The sequence below is a fragment of the Ovis canadensis genome, chromosome 18, assembly GCF_042477335.2.
Source record: "Ovis canadensis isolate MfBH-ARS-UI-01 breed Bighorn chromosome 18, ARS-UI_OviCan_v2, whole genome shotgun sequence".
Taxonomy (NCBI): Eukaryota; Metazoa; Chordata; class Mammalia; order Artiodactyla; family Bovidae; genus Ovis; species Ovis canadensis.
The window spans coordinates 35,094,378-35,117,861 of NC_091262.1; the positions used below are offsets into that span (position 1 = coordinate 35,094,378).

The 23,484-nt window shown below is 43.9% G+C and overlaps 1 protein-coding gene across 2 annotated transcripts in view; it reads left to right on the forward strand.

Annotated features, from left to right (window-relative positions):
* Positions 1-23,484, forward strand: part of PDE8A (phosphodiesterase 8A) — a 146,578-nt gene that overhangs the window by 94,250 nt on the left and 28,844 nt on the right. For both annotated transcript variants that reach the window (XM_069560392.1, XM_069560391.1), the window contains exons 6-9: positions 12,522-12,610; positions 16,811-16,889; positions 18,705-18,830; positions 22,237-22,325. In XM_069560392.1, the coding sequence (XP_069416493.1) occupies positions 12,522-12,610; positions 16,811-16,889; positions 18,705-18,830; positions 22,237-22,325 (383 nt within the window). The remainder of the gene's footprint in view (positions 1-12,521; positions 12,611-16,810; positions 16,890-18,704; positions 18,831-22,236; positions 22,326-23,484) is intronic.

Consider the following 23,484-nt stretch of genomic DNA (forward strand, 5'->3'; position numbering starts at 1 on the left):
CAAAGTAGAATAAATAAAAAGAGGACATATCATAGTGAAAAAACAAACAAAATAAAGAGACAATATTAAAATCAGCCAGAGGGAAGAAAATCAGAACAGCAGACTAACAGCTGGCTTCACGGCAGCAGTAGGTTAAAGTTAGAAAACAGTGGAATAGTATTTTCAGTGTGATAAAAGAAAATAACTGCCTTCCTAGAGTGTTATACCTAGCATGTACTCAGTTGTTCAGTCATATCTGACTGTTTGCGACCCCATGGACTGTAGCCTGCCAGGCTCCTCTGTGCACAGGATTTCCTAGGCAAGAATAACTAGAATGGAGGCATTGGCAGGCAAATTCTTTACCACTGTGCCACCTGGGATCCCTTATAATTAGCATAAATACTTTCAAAAATGGAGATGAAATCAAGACTTACAGAAATATGACAATTGAGGCAATTTGTAACTAGCAGATTCTCAAAGGAAAATTCTGGAGGATATACTTAAAGCAGAAGCAAGATGAGTCCTAAGTCCCAAGTGGGAGGCCTGAAAGGCAAGAAAGAGTGAGGAGCAAGAAACTGTGAATGTGGGGTGAACACAAACACATTTGTTGTTGTTCAGTCGCTCAGCCGTGTCCAACTCTTCATGACCCCATGGTCTGCAGCACACCAGGCTTCCCTGTCCTTCACTCTCTCCCGGAGTTTGCTCAAACTCATGTTCATTGAGTCGGTGATGCCATCCGGCCGTCTCATCCTCTGCCGCTTCCTTCTCCTTTTGCCTTCAGTCTTTCCCAGCACCAGCATCTTTTTCTACTGTGTAAAGCAGTAATAACAGGGTCTCATCTGATTAGAGATCACAGATGGAGAATGACCATAACCTGAGAATCCCATACCAACCAAGTGATTGTTAACCCTTCAGGGAAGAGGTATTCCTTTTGGCATTATATTAATACATAAAACCCAGAGATCTATTTCCCCAGAAGCCCTGTCTGAGGAAAATAATTAAATAAGGACTTCAACCATTCAACCAATGAAATAGAACAGAACTCTGAGATGAGGGGGAAAGTAGTGGAGAGAAGTGGTGTGTGTACATAACACGTGTGTGTGTGTGTGTGTGTGTAGTGTGGAATATGTATCTTTATATGTAATTATATAACATCCGATAATACCTCAGTCTTTAAATTCTAGGGTATCTAAGCACACCCTACCCTAGGTGTCTTCAGGGTTTCAGGGGACAAAGTGGCAGTAAGCGCATCCTTGTGGCTCATCTAGCAGACAGGGAAGTGGGTGGGCAGTGAAAGGATTCTGACGCTTTCTTCTTTGTGGGAAATGTGCAGACTAGAGCGCTGCTCATGGGAGAGACTTTGTTCTGGAACTAATTGGTACCTGTTTTCAAATAATAGTAGAGAAATCTATGTCTGCTTTTGAGATCAGTGAAAAGGAAAGTAACCAATAATAGAAAAGTTTAAGAAAACTTCTGGGGGCTTTCCTGGTGGCTCAGTGGTAAAGAATCTGCCTGCCTAAATAAAATACATTAATTTACTATTAAACAAATTAGATTTATTTAATAATCTAAATAAATCTACTTAGGTTATTAAAATAATCTAATAAATTTTAGACTCTTATTACACAGTTTTGTGGTTCAAACCCAGGAGACATTGGTTTGATCCCTGGTCTCTGAAGATTCCAGATGCCCCAGAGCAGAGCAGCTAAGCCCATGAGCCACCAATGCTGAGTCTGTGCGGTAGAGCCCAGGAGCCGCCACCTCGGAAGCCCGCAGACCCTAGAGCCTGTGCGCCACGATGAGAAGCCTGCCCATTGCAACTGGAGGGTACCCCCTGCTTGTTACAGCTTGTTACAGAAAAGCTCTCACAGCAACGAAGATCCAGCATAGCCAAAAATAAATTGTTTTTAAAAAGAACTGAAATAATAAATTATGGAGTTTGTGGGAATTCCTTGGTGGTCCGTTGGTTAGGACTCCACACTTCACTGCTGAGGGCCCAAAGTTCAGTCCCTGGTCAAGGAACCAAGATCCCTCAAGCGTTGCAGCAGCCCCTGCCCAAGAAGTATGGAATTTTTAGCAACTGGATTACATTGGCATATCCTAGGAAGAGGAAACAACAGTGCGAAATCAGTGATAAACACAGAGCAAGACGGGAGCAAAGTCAAGTGCATGAAAATGGGCTGCATTCTCCCATTAAAGGATAAGCCATTAGACTGGGTTATAAAAGTACAATTATATGTTGTTTATAAGATAGTGATAAAAGGAAGTTAATAATGAAGAAAAAGGTAACAAGTAAATGCAGACAAAAGGAACACAGAAATTTCAATATCAACATCAGATATGGTGGAACTTAAGACTTTGTTTTAAATACACATTTTGTATACAAATTTTACACTGTTGTTATTATTACATAGTTTTGTGGTTCTCCTTTTCTGACGCCACCCTCGTCAACATTCACACATGTCAGCACCTGTCCACATTCCCTGACTTCCAGTTGAACTTGTATGAGAACAGCCATGCTAGCCAGTGTGCAGGTGAGCATCATAAGGATACCAGGTTGGAAGTTGTGGGTCACCTGTTCCCAGCGGATCCTTAGGTCGCCCCTCCTTAAACTGCCTAGGGAAGCATGAGGAAGAAACTTCCCCTGAGAACTCTGAAGTTCCTCGTGTTAGCACTCTTAGGCTGCAGAACTGGCCATTCTTAACAAGGACCTTCGATGTTTCTGACTTTCCAGTGAAGCTAATGAGACTGGGAGGACAGATTATTCATCTTGCCTCGAGTTGTTTGCTTACCTATAGCTGCCATAAACAGTGACAGATTTTATTTTCTTGGGCTCCAGAATCACTGCAGATGGAGACTGCAGCCGTGAAATTAAAAGACGCTTGCTGCTTGGAAGAAATGCTATGACCAACCTAGACAGCATATTAAAAAGCGGAGACATTGCTTTGCCGACAAATGTCTGTCTAGTGAAAGCTATGGTTTTTCCAGTAGTCATGTATGGATGTGAGAGTTGGACTATAAAGAAAGCTGAGCGCTGAAGAATTAATGCTTTTGTACTGTGGTGTTGGAGAAGACTCTTGAGAGTCCCTAGGACTGCAAGGAGATCAAACCAGTCAATCCTAAAGGAAATCAGTCCTGAATATTCATTGGAAGGACTGATGCTGAAGCTGAAGCTCCATTACTTTGGTCACCTGATGTGAAGAACTGACTCATTAGATAAGACCCTGATGCTGGACAAGATTGAAGGCAGGAGGAGAAGGGGATGACAGAGGATAAGATGGTTGGATGGCATCACCAACTCAATGAACATGAGTTTGAGCAAGCTCCAGGAGTTGGTGATGGACAGGGAAGCCTGCAGTCCATGAGGTCACCAAGAGTTGGACAACTGAGCAACTAAACTGAACTGATAGCTGCCAGGAGGCATTAAGCTTTTTATTTGTATGAGGTAGTACAAGCAATATTGGAAATACGTGTTTGAAATTGTATACAAGGAAGTCCATCAGCACAGCTTCATGGCCTGCAGAGTATATTCCAGTAGAAAGTCTAGTTAATCATGGGCCTCGTGTTTTCGTAGTACAATTGTGTTATCATTAAACTAATTGTAAAATTCAAAGGTAACTGACACATACTGTCTCCCTGCCCTCTCACCTGTACTACTTAATCAAGGTATTCCCTGCAGCCTCTGCCAGAATTGTGGTTAAGTGCATGTCTCTTTGAAAAGCACTTCCATGCATAAAGCACAGGTTTGAAATAGTCATTTTAGAGGTATGTGACTTAGGAAATATGGAGGTAGCAGTCTCCCCACTTGGTAAGTGATGAATCCAACTAGGTGACCAGTCCTCCGAGACCATGTGAGGTAACTTGTCTTCTCACGCAGAGACCCATACACTCAGGTATCAGAAGGATACTGAGGGGACAGAGGGCACAGATTGCAGAGCATTCAGGCCTGGAGGCAAGGTGGTTTTCCGAAGTCTCATGGCTGGGAGGCAGTGTGGCCCAGGCTTGAGCCCAACCCCAGACCTGAAAGCCATCACTGCAGTGCGATCTCTGGATTCATAGTACAGACAGCTTTTCTGTAGATGGCCCCAGTTCAGGATTCCACAGTGGATGCACACTTGCTTACCTCCTCAGTTGGACTTGGCAGTTGAGCTTTCTGACTAAAATCTCAGAGGTTAGGGAATTTTTCCCCCTCTTTTTTATTTTTTCAGTTATGAAAACACGATAAGACATTTACAGGAGACTTCGAAAATACAGAACAAAGTTACATATAGTTCCACTATATATATTACAATTGTTTTTTTTTAAGTAGATAAATTAAGATTTTTAGTTGTAGTTTCAATATCAAACACTTAATAGAATGCGTATACAGAGAAGTAGAATCTTACGTAGACCTGAAAAGCATCATGAACCAATTTAAAATAATTATGATTTATTATACAGTTCTCACACAGCAGTAGGATACAAATTCTCTTCAAGCTCCCATAGATTATAAACTAGGAGACACTGAAAGATAGAGATCCAGGGACATAAGATCAGGTGCAAAAATGTGGTGGTCTAAAGTTATTAAAATCATACGGAGTCTGTTCTCTTATCACTGTGGAATTATGTTAGAGATCAGTATCAAAAGATATTTGAGAATAACCCAATCCACATATTTTCAAGTGCAGTGTAACTACCAAGAGAGATCTTTGAAAACCTCAATAAAGTAGGAAGACTGAAAAAACACAGGGTGATTCAAGAAAAGAAAGCATTTAAATGTGAAATTAGTATCAAAATTAGAAATTAATATCAAAGATACCTTAAAAATCCCATTCATTTGGAAATTAAATGTCCACTTTTAAATGATGGTTGTAACAAACACATGAAAAGATGCTCAACATCACTCATTATTAGAGAAATGCAAATCAAAACCACAATGAGGTACCACTTCACACCAGTCAGAATGGCTGCGATCCAAAAATCTGCAAGCAATAAATGCTGGAGAGGGTGTGGAGAAAAAGGAACCCTCCTACACTGTTGGTGGGAATGCAAACTAGTACAGCCACTATGGAGAACGGTGTGGAGATTCCTTAAAAAATTGCAAATAGAACTACCTTATGACCCAGCAATCCCACTGCTGGGCATACACACCGAGGAAACCAGAATTGAAAGAGACACATGTACCCCAATGTTCATTGCAGCACTGTTTATAATAGCCAGGACATGGAAACAACCTAGATGTCCATCAGCAGATGAATGGATAAGAAAGCTGTGGTACATATACACAATGGAGTATTACTCAGCTGTTAAAAAGAATTCATTTGAATCAGTTCTGATGAGATGGATGAAACTGGAGCCGATTATACAGAGTGAAGTAAGCCAGAAAGAAAAACACCAATACAGTATACTAACACATATATATGGAATTTAGGAAGATGGCAATGACGACCCTGTATACAAGACAGGGAAAGAGACACAGATGTGTATAACGGACTTTTGGACTCAGAGGGAGAGGGAGAGGGTGGGATGATTTGGGAGAATGACATTCTAACATGTATACTATCATGTGAATTGAATCGCCAGTCTATGTTTGACGCAGGATGCAGCATGCTTGGGGCTGGTGCATGGGGATGACCCAGAAAGTTGTTATGGGGAGGGAGGTGGGAGGGGGGTTCATGTTTGGGAATGCATGTAAGAATTAAAGATTTTAAAATTTAAAAAATAAAAAACAAAAATAAATAAATAAATAAATAAATGATGGTTGTATCTAAGAAGCCATAACAAGGAAAATTAGAAATATATTTGTATTGGAATAAAAATGAAAAGAGAATTTACCAGAATTTGTTGCATGTACCTGAAGCTGCTCAGTGTAATTAAATATAGGGTGGAGTCTTCAATAAGGTATGAAAACAAATAATGGACACTAACATAAAGTTTTGTAAAATTTAACAAAATCTGTATTTAGTTAATAATATTGTATCACATGTTAATTTCTTGTTTGTTTTTTATAATATTGTATTTCTTTATAGCCTCAGAATTGGATTAGAAGTTTCTAGCCTCATTCAAAAAGGTTGTTTTTATGTGACTAAGATAAACTTTCTAGACTTTTAGCTGTGCAGTAATACTATATGCCAAAATACATGGAACTATGTCAAAGTTTTGAATGAATATAAATTAGAAATCTAGCATTCTATTCATACTAAGTCAATTAAGTGGAATCAAAATGTCATAAATGTTTTAGATAGGCAAACATTCATGTTTTCTAAAATATATATAATACATACTATTTATGTTTACAAAAGCTTTTTGGCTGCACTTGGTAAAGGCTTGAGAAAGAACATTAAAAAAGAGAGATGAGAAATTGGAAAACATAAATGAAATATGAGCACTGAATATGAAATAGAAAAAGTGAAACCATCTAGATAAAAGTAAAAGATCATCATATAATCCAGTTGTTTTTAAACATAGCTGCTCATTAGAAACACATTTGGAAACACATTTGGAGCTTTGGAGAGAAAAAGCAAAACCTGGGCATTTGTATTTTTCAGAAAATTCCAAGATTATTCTGATACACATCTGGATTTTAAAAAGTGATTACAGATTTCCCGATTAAATGGTAGTTTTAGTAATAACAGAATTCTTTTATTTTCTGTTGACCAATCATGGTACAATGGTATTAAGCAAATAATAGTTATGTAATCCCAGTAGTAAAAGACATTTATCAGTTTTCACAGTCAGTAGTCTGACAAAAAATAAAAGATCATTACAATTGCAAGCCATAGTGAAAACATGATTAGCCGAACAGTATAAAATAATTTCATACTGTTTGGGGGGTTAAGTAGAGTGATGTGGTAAGTGGAAGTGCATATGTGCACGTGTTTTCATCTGCCCAGCCAGTCTTTGTCTTTTTGTTGGTGCATTTAATCCATTTACATTTGAAGTAATTATCGATATTTATGATCCTATTACCATTTTAATTGTTTTGGGTTTATTTTGTGTAGGTCTTTTCCTTATCTTGTGTTTCCTGCCTAGAGAAGTTCCTTTAGCATTTGTTGTAAAGCTGATTTGGTGGTGCTGAATTCTTATAACTTTTGCTTGTCTGTAAAGCTTTTGTTCTCCATCAAATCTGAATGAGGGTCTTGCTGGGTAGAGTATCCTTGGTTGTAGGTTCTTCTCTCATCACTTTCAATATATCATGCCGTTCCCTTCTGGCTTGTAGAGTTTCTGTTGAGAAATCAGCTGATAATCTTACGGGAATTCCCTTTTTTGCTGTTTGTCGTTTTTCTCTTGCTGTTTTAATATTTTATTTGTCTTTCATTTTCGTCAGTTTGATCACTGTGTGTCTTGGTGTGCTTGCTCCTCCTTGGGTTTTTCCTGCCTGGGACTCGCTGTGCTTCCTGGGCTTGGTTGACTATTTCCTTTCCCATGTTAGGGAAGTTTTCAGCTATTATCTCTTCAGATATTTTCTTGGGTCCTTTCTCTCGTCTCCTTCTGGGACCCCTAAAATGCAAATGTTGGTGCATTTAATGTTGTCCCGGAGGTCCCTTAGGCTATCTTCATTTTTTTTTTCATTCTTTTTTCTATATTCTGTTCTGCATCAGTGATTTCCACCGTTCTGTCTCCAGGTCACTTATCCTTTCTGCCTCAGTTATTCTGCTCTTGATTCCTTGCAGTGTATTGTTCATCTCTGTTTGTTCTTTACTTCTTCTAGGTCTTTGCTAAATGTTTCTTGCTTCTTCTCCATTATTTTTCCAAGATCCTGGATCATCTTTACTATCATTATTCTGAATTTTTTTTTTTCTGGAAAGTTGCCTATCTCCACTGCATTTAATTTTTGTGGGATTTTATCTTGTCCCTTCATCTGGGACATAACCTTCTGCTTTTTCATCCTGATTAACTTTCTGTAATATGGCTTTCATTCTAGCCACTATGGGATTGTGGTTCTTCTTCTTATGTCTGCCCTTTGGTGGATGAGGCTAAGAGGCTTGTGTAAGCTTCCTGATGGGAGGGACTGGCATGGGAAAACTGGGTCTTGCTGTGGTGGGCAGGGCTCAGTAAAGCTTTAATCCAGTTATCTGCTGATGGGTAGGGTTTTGATCTGTCCCTGTTTTTTGGCTTGAGGCAACCCAGCCCTGGGGCCTACAGGCTATATGGTAGTGTTAATGGCACCCTCCAAGGGGCCCCTTCCAGGACTGCTGCCGCCAGCGTCCCTGTCCCCTCGTGAGCCACTGCTCCCCCACGCCTCTGCAGGAGCCCCTCCGAGAGTAGCAGGTAGGTCTGGTTCAGTCCCCTGCGTCTTCCCCGCGGGTCATGGTGTGCACCGCATATTTCGTTTGTGTCCTCCAAGGGTGGAGTCTCTGTTTCCCCCTGTTCTGTGGCAGTCCTGTGATCAAATCCCGCAGGTCTTCAAAGTCAAGAGTCTCAGGATTCCCAGTCCCTTTGCCAGACCCCCAATCTGGGAAGCCTGATGTGGGGCTCAGAGCCTTCACAACAGCAGAAGAGCTTCTTTGGTATTATTGTTCTCCAGTTTGTGGGTCATCCACTTAGCAGGGATGGGATTTGTTTTATCATGATTGCACCCCTCCTACTGTCTGATTGGGGCTTCTTCTTTGTCTTTGGATGTGGGGTATCTGTTTTTGGTGGGTTCCAGCGTCCTCCTGTTGATGGTTGTTCAGCAGCTAGTTGCAGTTTTGTTGCTCTCGCAGGAGATGAGTGCACATCCTTCGACTTCACCACCTTGAACCAGAACCTTGAGGTTAGAGTTTGGTGTCTCTTGGCCCTAGTTGCGCGTTAGAACTCCCTGAGAAGCATCCCTGAGGAGGCCCTGGTTCTGTTGGTTTGGGGAGGGGCCTGCACACTGGTGTTATTTTTTAGATTGCAGGGAGTTCTAATGTGCAGCCAGGGACAGAGCTGCACTGGGGGTGGAGGGCCCGGTGGGGGTGATGTGCTCTGGGGAGAGGCAGGTTGAGTTGGCTTGGGAGCCAGTGGCCCCACCCCTCTCATGGGCTGGGGTGGGGTGAAGAGACCGGCTGCTGCTCAAGCTGAAGGAACAGCAGCCTGATTCCTGAAGCTCCTTGGGCCTGACGCCCTTCTCTACCCACCACAACCCCATGGAATCCTCAGGACATGAATGAAACCTGCAGAAGGGCAGGAGAGACAGGATGTTTAGACACAGAGCCAAGCAGAGGTAGCAAGGTGGGGAGTAGGCGGAAGGAGAAAGATGCAGTCCTTCTGTTGACATGCACTGGTTTTCTAACCTGAACATCCGCCTTTGGGATAAAGACGTTTGGATGCACACACCCAGTGAAAACTCTGGCCACATGCACAGGAGGCTGTGTCACACGAAACACGTGGCTCCCTGTCCCAGGATTTCGCCTGCAGAACAGGTGAGGCCAGCCAAGAGCGGGGATAGCTGGGGACCCCTGTCCATCTCAGGTCCCCCACCTCTTGTCTACTGGCGTGGCATGCTCTGTGCCCCAGAAATCTCGCCACTGTTCCTGCCCTGTCAGCGGTGGGCACCTGTGCAGATGAGCAGTGTCTTTGGGTGTTCCTGTGGGGTCGTGACTCACTGAGGAGAGAGCTGCAGGGCCTCTACTTTCTCTCTCTTTTTAAAAATGATTTTGTTTGTTTATGGCCTTATGGGTTTTCACTGCCATGCAGGCTTGTTATCTAGTCCCGCCGAATGGAGGCTCCTTTCTAGTGGTGGCTCACAGGTGTCTCATCGCAGTGGCTTCTCTTGTTGCGGAGCACAGGCTCTATGGTACGTGGCTCCAGTAGTTGTGGTACGAGGCTTAGTAGCTCCATGACATGTGTGATCTTCCTGGACCAAGGATCAAGCCTGTGTCCCCTGCACTGGCAGGTGGGTTCTTAACCACCGAGCCACCAGAACGTCCCAAGGCCAGCACTCTTACCCCTCCCAGTTGGTGGGAGCTGGCGGGCATGTCCCTCTCTGACTTGTGTGGTTAGGAATGGTTGTGTTTGGCCTGCAGGCCTAGGGACCTGGCTCTCCCTCCCAGGGGCCAGCAGAGACTGCTGTGTGTTCATGCAGCCGTCTGCAGGCGCAGTGCTTTCTCGTGGGCATTGTCAGGGATGTAGGGTGGTCTTGTTTTGTGGGTAAGGAAGCAGGCTCTGGAAGCTTCAGGGCCTCGTAGAGGATCATCCAGCCTTAAGACATGAACCAGGGGCTGGGCTCTTAGGCTACTTGACACACAGACAAGATCACAGTTCCAACAGGGGGATGTCTGCCTTCACTGGTGGTAGAAGGAACGCCACATGAGGCCCCATGGCCCAGGCTGGTCTGGCTTTGGCTTGTGGTTAGTGGCCTTCATATACCCTGCCTCTGAGGCCTCAGCTTCTTCCTCACCAGATAGAATACTATCCATGTGTTGAGCAGGTGAAATCAAGAGTGTGCCACAGAAACAGGGGCAAGTAAATACAAACATTACAGCAGAGTGGAATTACGCGATAGTACATAGTGACGTGTAAGATGTCTTGATGAAATTCTTAATCTGGTGGAATGGGCTCAGGCTTCCCCTTTCCATGTGGTCTGCTTTGTTGAGATGTTTTCATCCTGTAGAGAATAGTTAGTATCTGCAGGGCTAGGAGTGCCTGGGGCCAGCCATGGCTCTGCAAGCCCCTCTGCTGTGGAGGATGATCCTTGGTCAGCTTAGCTGAGCTGCTGTTTGACGTTAGTACAGGGAGATGTTGCCTAGTGGGAGTGACCTCTGCAAGTGTGTTTTTGCTTACTGTGAGCTTGTGCAGCACTAAACAGGACTCTCATCTAAGTGACGAGACTCTGAAAGTTAATATAAATGGGACTTGCGTTAATAAATTTCTTCCTTCTGCATATTCTAGCCTCTACCAGTGACATGTAGACATCAAAATATCCTCATAGCTCAAGGCACTGAAAGAAAAGTATTCTTAATCCCTGGTTTTTTTTCCCTTGAGCTTTTCTTAGTGGAAGAATAGTTGATTTACACTGTTGTGTTAGAACAACACAGAAAAGTGTACATAAAAGTGATTTAGTCATATATATGTATGCTGTTCTTCAGTTGTTGGTCATGCCTGACTCTTTGTGACTCCATGGACTGCAGCACGCCACGCTCCCCCATCCTTCACCATCTCCCAGTTTGCTCAGATCTGTGTCCATTAAGCTGGTGATACCATCTAACCATCTCATCCTCTTCTGCCCCCTCTCCCTTTGCCTTTAATCTTTCCCAGAATCAGGGTCTTTTCCGATGAGTTGGCTCTTTGCATCAGGTGGCCAAAGTATATACATACATATATATACGTTTTCAGATTCTTTTCCATTAACGGTTATTACAAGATACTGAAATGTAGTTTCCTGTGATACGTAGTCAGACCTTGTTCACCTATCTTCCATACAGTAGGGTGTATCTGTTCATCTCAAGCTCCTAATTTATTCATCCCCACATCCCTTCCCCTTTGGTAACTGTAAGTTTGTTTTCTATGTCTGAGTTTGTTTCTGTTTTGTGAAGAAATTCATTTTTATATTTTTAGATCCCACATATAGGTGGTATCATATGATATTTATCTTTTTCTTTCTTACTTCACTTAGTATGCTGATCTCTGGGTTTATCCATGTTGCTGCAAATGGCATTGTTTCATTTTTTATGGCGAGTAATATTCTATTACACACATCCACACACCCCTTCTGTATCCATTCCTCTGTCAGTGGACACTTAGGAGGTTGCTTCCATGTCTCGGCTATTGTAGATGAACTTCGGGGTACACACACACACACACACACCCACACACACACACACCCACAGACACACCCACACACACACACACACACACACCCCCACACACCCACACACACACCCACACCCACACACCCACACACACCCACCCCTTCTTAACCATTCCTCTGTCAGGGGACGCTTAGGAGGTTGCTTCCATGTCTCGGCTATTGTAGATTGTGCTGCTATGAACTTGGGGGTGCATGTGTCTTTTCGAATTATCGTTTTCTCTGGATATGCCCAAGAATGGACCCTGTTTTTCCTAATTTCATTTATTGACTACTTAATTGAGATACCATTCATTTTCCATGTAATTCAACTATTTAAAGTTGATATAACATTTTTATAAAAGAAATACATAAATAATTATAACATGATTTTCCATTGCTTCATTTCACTTGACAGTGTATCTTATGCATCATTCCATATAAGTTCACATCCACACTACTGCGTGCTATTCCATTAAATGGTTATACTAGTTTTAAAAAAATTATTTTAAAGATTTTTAATTTTATCTTTTTCTAGCAAACACTTTCCCTTTTCTTTCTTTCCTCCTTTCTGCCTTTTTTCTCTACTGAGGTACAGTTGATCAGTTCAGCCACTTAAAGTATACAGTTCAGTGGTTTCTTAATATGTTCTCAGATATGTGCAAGCACTATTTTTTAAATGCTGATTTGGTATTGTAAGTTTTCATCTCATTTCCTGTGAGAAGTCTTTTGGAAAGCATTATTTTGTATATGTGTGTATAATAATTTAAAGGTACACATGTGTTGATCCACACCATCCCCTTTCTGTTTGTAGAGGTATATAGAAAACCCCAGCCCCATGGCCTGTTACAATGAACTGCTCCAGCTGGAATTTGGAGAAGTGCGCTCACAGCTGAAACTCAGGTAATTCTGTTGCTTCGGGAAAGCCCACCATACCACCCAGGATGTGGCTGCAACTGAGGACTTGAGTGTGGGCAGCTGGCTCCACTGGCTGTTACTGACTTCCTGCTAAAATAGGATGGGGCAGTGGGAAAGCACCTCTCCTTGCATAGGACTTTGAGAGTCTGCCTGGATGTCTAACGGTAGGCGTGTTAGTGATGTGAGACTTAACATTTAAAGACGGGGCTCCAGTGGGGACTTCCCTGGTGATCCAGTGTTTAAAATTCAGTACTTTCACTGCCAGGACCCCAGGTTTGATCCCTGGTGGGGGAACTAAGATCCCACAAGCTGCATGGCACAGCCAAAAAAAAAAGATGGGGCACCAAAATAATAGCAAATGAAAAAGCAGAATGTGAAAGAATATATACCCAATTACCTGTTTTGTTTTTTAATTAAAAATTCTTTTTGATATGTACATACATATTTCTGGTAGGTGACATGTTTTCTTCTCTACAATAAACATTTTGTAATCTGCTCATGCTAAACAGTTTTTTTTTTTTTACCTGAAAAGAATATAAACCTAGTTCTTTGTAGAGTGAGAAAAGTAGCAAAATTAGTAAAATTATCTGAGGTTGACAGAAGTGAAAAAAAAAGTCTTTCTCATCCTCAGTCTCTTCCTTGGGTTCTGTTTGACATTTCCTTTACCAGGATCCAAGAGAGAATGGAATCACTGTCTGTACACACTCAGGGGGAGATAAGGGGGTTAGAATTTGGAATATAAAGATGGGCGGCGACCAGCACAGGGTACCACATGCGGAGAAGAAAATACTTCATAGATGAAATGAAATGAAGTGTGAGGTAGCAGAGAAGTGCTATGAGCAGAGGTGTTTCAGGGCTGCTGAGGCCTACAGAAGAGCTCCTTTTTGTTGCCAGACTCTTCAGGGTAGCTTGAGGTGGCTGGCTGGCCTTGAGCCTGCCCCTTCCTTACTCCTGGGCCTTCCGCAGCCTGGCTGCCACATCCCCGCTGTGAGCCGTGGAGCTTACTGTTGGCTGAAGCTGATACCAGGGAGGTTAACTGACTTTCGTCCCAGCTCTCTCACATGGCACAGGACAAAGGTAGCCCTCTGGCTGTAACCCACATCTTCAGAGCTGCACTCACCGTCTCTCCCCATGCTGTGCTTTGTCTTTGGTGTGCCAGCTGACAGCAAGAGGGAGATGTCCACTGTGCAGGGAGATAGGATAACAGAACAGGGAAGGGACGAGTGTGGGGCTGAGAATTGAGGGCCATAGAGAGAGGCTTCATCTGAGATACTAAAATGCACTGAAAAGCTATGTGTCTCAAGCAGATCAGTAACCTAGAATGGAAAGTCTAGAAATAAGAATGAGTGTATTTAAGAACTGAGAGCATAAGTATATATGTTCACCATGGCAATTTAAATCCACACAGGAAAGGGTAAATTTTTCCAGTGAACAGAATTGTGACAATTTATTAACTATGTGGAAAGAAAACTAAGGTATATCCCAATCTCACACCCAGTTCCAAAATAAACTCCAGTGTGCATCATGTTAAAAAGTAGGGCCACAGAAGTACTAAAAATATCAGTGGACATATGCCATTGGACAGTGAAGCCTTGGTAAACCCAGTGTGGCTTCAAAAAGATTTCATAAAGGAAGAGAAGCAGATTAGGCAAGATAAGAATGTTAAGCTTGTCCCAGTGAAAACACCTTGTGTGTTATGTTGCTTCTTTCGTGTCTGACACTTTGTAACCCTATGGACTGTGGCCTGCCAGGCTTGTCTGTCCATGGGATTCTCCAGGCAAGAAAACTGGAGTAGGTTGCCATTTCCTCCTCCAGGGGATCTTTACAACCCCGGGATCAAACTGTCCAGTGATTGAACCCACATCTCTTGTGTGTCCTGCACCGGCAGGTAGATTCTTTACCACTACCACCCCCTGGGAAGCCCTGGTGGCTCAGATGGTAAAAGTACCTCAACACCAGGCTTCTCCGGCCATGGGACTTCCCAGGCAAGGGTACTGGAGTGGGCTGCCATTTCCTCCTCTGGGGATTTTCCTGACCCAGGAATCGAACCCACATCTCTTGAATCTCCTGCATTGGCAGCTGGGTTCTTTACCACTGGCACCACCTGGGAAGCCCACATAATGTTCAAAATTTAGACAAATAGCAAACTAGGAAAAAATACATTCATAACGTTCAGGACAGACAGATTAATATCCTAAATATGTAAAGAGCTTTGATGAATCAGTTTAAAGATGGAAACACCTAGTAAAAAACATTACAAAGGACATGTCATAAATAAGCAGTTTATAAGAGTTATTAATGGCCAGTGAACATGAAAAAAATGTTCAGCTTTAGTAGTAACCAAAGAAATTAAAATGATTCACCATTTTTTATTTACCAGATCTGCAGAAATTTAAAAACACATGATAAAACCCAGGAAGGCTTCTCCCAGATCCATCTCCTCCTAGCTTGCTATATCAGAGGTGGAAACTTCTTTTTTTTTCATTCTTGTTTTTTTAAATAATAGCTTTATTGGGCTAATTCACATATATGCCAAGAAAGAAGGACTAGTTTTTATTGGCTAAGCTGTTTTGTTTTATTTACCTAGACAGTTTAGTAATACCAGGAATAATATAACAGCACTATGTGAACAATTATGAATTTTATGAAAAGTAGACAGTTGCATTCTTTTTTTCATCATCTGAGGCATATGCAGGGAAAAAAAAGCTGAAAGCAACCTAAATGTGTAGTCATGGGAAATTTGTTTGAATGAATTATTGTATAACTTTAGAATATTACACGTTATTAAAAGTGATGATAAGGAACTAATTAATGATATGGAAAGATATTAATATAATTTTTCAGTGGGACAAGATTATAAAACTATAGGGTATGATTATATTTTTATAAATATATATATATACAGCATATATATTTATATAAGAAATTGCCTAGAACACCAACTGATTTCTATAGGTGTTGGGATTTCAGATGATTTAATCTCATTTATTTTTAAACAGATTTATTGAGATATAATTCACATTCTGTACAGTTCAGCCATTTAAAGTGCCCAGTTCAGTGGCTTTGAGTATATTCACAGAGTTGTGCCACCACTGCCACAATTTTAGAACATTTCATGACCTCCAGCCCTAGACAACCATTAATCTAATTTCTCTGTATATATAGGTTTGCCTGTTCTGGACATTTCATTAAAATAGAATCATGCAATATGTGGTCCTTTTGTGACTGGCTTCTTTTAACTTAGCATAATGGTTTTTAAGATTCATCCATATGATGGCACACGTGAGGACTGTTTCCTTTTATATCTGCATAGTATTCCATTGTATGGACATATCACATTTTATTCATCCATTCATCAGCTGATGGACATTAGGGTTGTTTCCACTTGCGGGCTGTAAGTTTTTCTGTGGATGTATGTTTTTGTTTCTGTAGGGTACCTATCTAGGAGTAAAACTGGTAACTGTGCTTAACAGCTTGTGGAACTGCCAGACTGTTTTCCAAAGCAGCTGTATCGTTTTACGCTCCTGCCAGCAGTGTACGAGGGTTCCTTACCAACACTGTCTTTGATTAATAGCCATCCTAGTGGGTATGATGTAGTATTTCATTTATTTTCATTTTCTAATAAAAAAAAAGTTGTTACCTGTGTAACTCAAAAATGTTTTCAACCACCAAGGACAGGGAGAATGTTCACAATATAAGGCTAAGTAGATGCAGGGAACAAAGCCAGTGATCCTGATGATCTGTTTTGTGAAAAGTTTGTTGAAGGTGGTAGCTGCAGGCGATGGGCCGCCTCTTTTCTGCCAGGTTTTGTGCAGGGAACTTGAGTCCTCATGAGGACTCTGCACATGGTGGGAAGGGAGAGACCCGGGGAGGTTGAGGCACGCCCCACAACCAGTGAAGGGCTGTGCTCGGACCCTTGTGTGGGCTCCCCCTGGTCCACTTGTCCTTAGAATGGAAAGGAGAGCACCAAGTTATGCAGAGTCATGATCCCAATTGGCGGGGTTGCAGGAGGCGTTTATTTCTTCCTTCTGCTTTTTAATCTTCCCCCCTTCTTTTTCTCAAGTTAGCATCAGTTACCTTTATAATCAAAGAACTCAATTAAGTAAGTTAATGTAATATTCCAAAACTAGAATTCACTTTATAATATTTATATTAATCAGTCCTTTTTCTTTTCTACCCATAAAGGGCTTGTAATTCAATGTTCGCTGCATTAGAGAAAAGTCAAGAAGCAATTGAGATTACAAGTGAAGACCACATTATCCAGGTTTGTTATTTTGGAAGTTTGTCCTGCATTTCTGGTTTGTTTGCATTTTTAGGGTTGAACCCCTTCGGTATTTTTTTTTTCTTTCTCTCTTTGAAGTTCAAGGGACCAGTTTTTCCTTAGAGGTTTATCAGAACAAAATCTGTAAAATACAAAGTCTAAGATAAGTTCCCTCTGGGGTAAGAAAAGTTTCTAATAATTGCTTAATATGCTAGAAGGTATTCTGTAGACATATGGCACTGGCATTTATTTTTTCTCTCATTGTTGCTTGTTTATTTATTATGCAAGGAGGGGCTTTTATCCAGGGAGAGACGATTGCAACAAGGAGAGGCCCTGCCCATAAGGGCTGTGTGCGCTTTCCTTTCTTAACTGTTTTTGATGGTAGTTTACTATAGAAACCATAGAAATTTACTGGACACAAATTTTCGAAAGTAATCTAGTAGTTACTTAACAAATTATTAGCAAAGTGGCTTCATATAAGTGACTTAAGATAATATAGCTTTCATTTAAAAATAATTCACAATAAAAGAAAATAACCTTTAAAAAAAAAGATAACCAACAAGGACCTATAGGATAGCACAGGGAACTCTACTCAGTATTTCGTAATGACCTCTATGGGAAAAGGCTCTAAATAAGAATGGATATATGTATATGTGTAACTGATTTCCTTTGTTGTGCAGTGAAAACACAATATTGTAAATCAACTAGACTTCAGTAAAATTAAAAAGTAAAAGAGGGTCACATGGCTTTCAGATAACAGCAAACAGGTAACACGTGTTCTAGATGTGCCAGGGGAATGTTCCTTGTGTCTGAGAATGAGCCCCACGTTGATTTTAGTAATGAGCACTGCAGTTCTTCACTTTAACTGTGACTTTCTTGGTAAAGAGCCTGATGATGTCCACGTTCAGGAGTCGGTGCCCTGAGACGTGACACTGGCCGGTGGTTGAGAGCACAGGCTTGGTATCAGTCAGGCCTGCGTTCCTTTATTCTCGGCCTCTGCCGAGCTGAGCATCTTCAGGCAGGTTACCCAATCTGTCTGAATCTGCTCTCTCATCTGTACAAACGGGAATAATAATGCTGACAACCACCTGCCTTTCGTAAGGATGTTCTGAGGACTGAAGTGAGTTAATGTGTGTAACTTGCTTGCTGTGGTGCCTAGCAAGGAAAACAGACCTTAAACAGCATGGCTGTTGTTTATCATCAGCATTATTTGTTACTTTTATTAGCACACACACAGCTTTCCCAGGCATTTTCTTGTACTCTTACAGTCCTATGTGAAACTTAACTGTAAAGCCTTATATTTGTAAACACTTCCTCTGTCACAGCCTGCTTTCCAGACTCATCTTTCATTTGCATCATGTGAAAGAGGCTAAATAAACGTTTCATCCCCATTCAACAGATGTGCAGACCGAAACCTGGGAGGAGCTAAGTGACTTTTGGAAGCAGGGGCTGGGTGGGTCAGACTCCCAGACAGTGCTTTCTCTCAGTGTCGTGATCGCAGCAGCCTTTGTGCAGCAGCCCCAGGTGTCTCCATGCTCCTTTCCTCCAAGGGCGTTTAAGTGCGAGCGAGCCTGCCGCCCTCCCTGGACCTCAGGAGAATGTGGCAGCAAGCCCAGCCCAGCGTCACCAGAGCAGAGGCTTCTCCAGACTCCAGGGTTTCCTGGGGTTGTGCTCTTGTAGCTTGAGCACCATCATAGTGAGCGCCAGTCTCCTGGGCTTTCTGGGGGGGAAGGATGATGGTTTAGGTTGATTGTTCTCTTTTCAACATTTCTTTTAATTCACTTGATGTTTTCTCTTTTGTCTCCCCTCCCCTCCCAGTATGCGAATCCAGCGTTCGAAACAACAATGGGCTATCAGTCAGGTGAATTAATAGGGAAGGAAATAGCAGAAGTGCCTATAAATGAAAAAAAGGCTGATTTGCTCGATACTATAAATTCATGCAAGGTGAGTAAGAGAGTGGCACCCTGGTCCCTTCCACAAACAGAGGGGTGGAAGGAGGTTGAGCACTCACTGAGTACTGCCAGAGCTGGGGAGCCTCAGACCTGGGGAACTGTAGGTGGTGTTATCCCTATTGTGCCCACTTTGCAGATGAGGAAACGGAGGCTAGGAAAGGACATATAACCTGACCAGCCAGGAAGAGTAACTTTGACATATGAAGTCATTGTTTTCATTTTTGTAATAAGTAACTTGATCTTTCTAATAATCTTCTCAGTGATGGATGTTGGCAGTGGTCAGGGTAAAGGATGGCCAGTGAATCCACACGTTCTCAGAACACAGCTGAGCCCATCCGTTCTCGGGGCCTTGTTCACTTGGTCAGCACTTGTTGAATGCCAGGCACTGTGCGGAATTCTGGTATAGAAAGACGAGCAAAGAAAAGCTGCTCAGAGAATACATTCCAGGACACAGAACAGACAGATACACCATGACAGGAGAAGTCGCAGTGCCACGGTACTCGGGACAGACAGAGGCGGGCTCTGGCTGGAGGTCGTTTCTCTCTCTGAACCACGGCGTCTGTCAGCACCTCACTGGTATTAGCTTTTAAAATATGCCAGGAAGGAAAAGGCCACTGCTTTCCATAGTCATTCTCAGGCTTTTCTGCTGGGCTTTCTTTAACTTTTAGGAGTTGGGACAGTGAATATGATTTTTTAAAACATTTGAGAAGTTTATGAGCTGCCATCCTGCCAGCCCTTGGAGGCCCACGGAAGCCCTGTCCCTGGGGCACGTGGCTCCATGCCTGTCTGGTCACCCACGAGGGCAGGCTACCAGCAGGGGCAGAGGGCTGTGCAGAGCTTATAGCGATACTTGGCTTGGGCCCCCCGAGGAGCCTGTGAGTGGGTGGGTGTCCTGCACAGTCAGCAGTGGCTTTGCAGTGAGAACAGGGAAGGGACTGGCCGGCTGCGGGGCCGGGCGGTGCCCTGTCGGGGAGTGGCCACTGTGAGCGCTGCACGCATCCTGGTCTCCTTCAGCTCTCCTTCTGTCAAGGATGAAGATCTTCTTACCAGAGAGCGTGGCCGGTTCTCTGGAAAGAGAAACATGGGCGGTAATGAACGAAGAGAACGTAGGAGCTCAGGCCCACTGGTGTTCCCTTGCTGGGCCGAGGGGGGGGGCGTCCTCCAAAGGCAGCCACAGGAGAGCAGCCATGCAGAGCCATGGCGGCCTCCCCAGTCCCGGCGGCCAGGTCCAGGGCGGCCACGGGGTCAGCCTGTGGTTCTGTTGTGCGGCTCTGTGGGGGGTCAGACATGGGGGCTCTCGCACCCCTCTGTCTGGCAGCAGCAGGGTCAGTGAGGCACTCCTCTCCCTCTCAGGAGAGCAAGTGGAGATGGGGTGGGATGGGGGAATCCAGCGCATTAGCTGCAGGCCCAGGGATCCCCTCAGACCCCTGTGGGCAGCGTCTCGCCTCCCGCGTCATGCCGTGGGGCACCAGGTATGAAGGGCCTCAAACGCCAACAGCAGGACACGTGTTCTCTAACATCTGTGTTTGCTGTGAGCAAAGAATATAACATACTATCCTATTATCAACCTCTATACTTAACTGCTTTATTTCAGAACGGAGCCAGGGCATTCGTTCTGCATGATCTTGAGTTCCTGGGGAGAGTGTGAGAGCTGCCACGTGTCTGTTGCTGGTCATTCCTAGTTGGCTGGCCCTGCAGCAGGGCAGACCACTTAGCTGGGCAGTTGTGGTTTTTTTTTGTTGTTGTTGTTTTGAGAAAGATACATGGCCTTTCTAATGGAGTCTTCCCAGGGAGAAGAAGGGCTTGTTGAGAAGGGGCCAGCCTGGACAAACAGTGGTCCATGGAGAGGGTTCAGACCTGTGCTGGGGACCAGGCTGGAGCCTTCACAGATGGTCAGATGATGGGTGGGGATTTTGGAGTGTCAGGTTCTAGGTGTCCAACCAGCCAGATATTCTTGGGGGCACAGGAGAAATTCCAGTGATGTTCAAATAGAAAACATTGCAAACAGGGAGCCCTTCAGCTTTTTTATATATATATATATATATATATATATTTATATATATATTGGCTGTGCTGTGCAAATTGTACCCTGAGCAGTGGAAGTGCAGAGTCCTAACCGCTGGGCTGCCAGGGAGTCCCAGCTTTTCACCCTTTGTGCCCTCTGCAGCCCCCGGGACTCTCCCACTCACCCTCTCTCCAGCTCCCCTCTCCCATCCTTTCTTCCCAGGTTTTCAGGGCGCTCTGTCCCCTGCTGGTCCCTATTATATCATTGCACATCCTTCCTCCTCTGCGTGCATGGCTCCCATTCCCCAGTTTTCACCCGAAGGTCTTTTCCAAGGTTTGTCTCATCACCTGCTGTCATCTTGGAACCAACCTGTAGAGCAATGAATCTCTCTCATCCCCCACTGACAGGAGACCCAGCCTCTCTCGGCCCTCGTCTGTCTCTGCTCGTTGACTGTCTTCACACCTGCTTGGACTGTGAATCCTGGACTGGTTTTGGATTCTCCCTCTCCCTTCATTCCCTTTTCACCAAATCCATCTGCAGGGCTGGATCCACGGCCTGGGCCTGAGCACATTCAGGGCCTCTTCCCCACACTCCAAGACGGTGGTAGCGGAATGCAGTGAGGCCTCCCGGCCGAGGAGCCTCACTTCCAGTCAGTCCCCCTGCACTGCTGGAGACGGGTCTCGCCAGGTCATCGCGCCAATGATGTCACCCCCTCGTGGACCCTAAGGGTTCCCCGCTCAGGTCCCTTAGCCTGGCCGCCAGGATTCCATGGTCTGACCTCGGCCTAGCTTTTCCATTAAGTAAGCTAAGGCCCCAAGTGGTCCTTGACCGTTTACCACATGCCAGCTCTGTGCTCACCCCTGGATAGGACAGCTGGGTGGCGATGACCCCACCACGAAGGGCCTGTCCCGGTAGTCAGAGAAGTCCCGCTCGCTGCTGAGCTGGCCCTGGAGCAGAGAGAGGGAGGTGCAGGCCTCGTGTCACTCCGAGAGGAGCGCAGACAGACACATGTGCGAAACCAAACAGGCCACTCACTGGCCGTCTGTGTGTGTCAGCACTTGGTGAGGCGTTTGTGTTACCAGATTTTCTCTTCATAATAGCTTTCTAGGTAGGACTTTGTTATTTTCAGGATCTGAAACTTTGACTTCTGTTGTATTTTTGCTAAGAAATAGGATCTGTGTTGAGTAAATACTTTGTTTCCATTTGACTGGAAAACTTATATGCAACTCTGTTATCTAAGCAGAGTCACTGGCTGAATTGTCCTCCTTAGCTGGATCTTGTTCTCCTAATTGCTCTGGTGGCCACTGGGAGTAAACAGGAGCCTGAGGTGGAGGACGTACTTAGGTTCACGTTTGGAACACAGTGTATAATGATGCTCACATTCCGTTTATAGGAATGGCAAGGAATTTACTCTGTCAGGAAGAAAAATGGAGATAACGTACAACAAAATGTGAAGATAATACCTGTCATTGGACAGGGAGGGTAAGTAGAAAAAACAAGTACTTCAGTCAGTATACCATGTTTGGCTTATTGCAGCATATACTTTAAATACTTAAGTAAGTTAAGAGTGTGCAGTTCTTAACTGCACATGGAAACTTATAAGAAGGACTGGTAACCAGGTCAGTTACCACCAAAGTGTGACCTTCCAGGGTGGCTTCCTCATGGTCACAGCCTGACCCTCCTGCTGGCAACCCAGAGCCGCCACACTCCAACAGTCCTGCTTAAGCTATGTGAGCACATACATAAAAGATGAAAGCATTTAAATCCGATGCCACCTCACTGACCTTTGTGCCAAGAACACTCACTGGTGGACTCTATATTTAAAAGATTTCTGCCTGGCTTAGCAGGTAAAGAATCTGCCTGCAGTGCAGAAGGCTCAGATCAATCCCTGGGTCGGGAAGATCCCCTGGAGGAGGAAATGGCAACCCACTCCAGTATTCTTGCCTGGAGAATCCCATGCACAGAGGAGCCTGGTGAACCACAGTTCATGGGGTCTCAGAAGGGTCAGACATGACTGAGCACACACACATCTGGTTTGGCAGCCTCTGTATCATTTCTGCACAGAACTATCAAATTAGATAAAGTGTTTTCAATACTGTCATTAATAGAAACTCATATGAAACAGGTGTGACCGCAGACTGGAAGGCAGTGTATATGAGGGGCCTAAAGGTGTCATAGTTTGTCTCGGAATCTGTTAAATAATACAAACAGTGGAAAATTGAGTGTGAATTGCAGAACACTCAACAATAAAATACACGAAATGGTGATCATAGAGAATTAACTCACAGGGGGAAATGTGTATGATAAATACAAAAGTCAAAATGTAAAAGCACACCTAGCGTGTGTTCTTGGTCGTGAAGACGAGGAGGAGGTGTGGAGACAGTGCTGTAACGACGCTGCTGTCTGGGAGCCCTTCCCTCCCTGGGCAGGTGTTCAGGGCCTGTGGGCACCCCTTCACCTCCTCCTCACCACAGCCCTGCGCTGGTGGCACTGTGACGGTCTCTGGTTGACAGATGAGGAAGCTGAGGCTGAGAGAGGTAGGCTCAGCCCAGGGCCTGGCTACAGTGCTCGGCAGAGCCGGGCTACAGCCCCGCACATTGCCCGTGAGGCTTTCGTGTTTGTCAGCAGGCCTGGTGGCCAC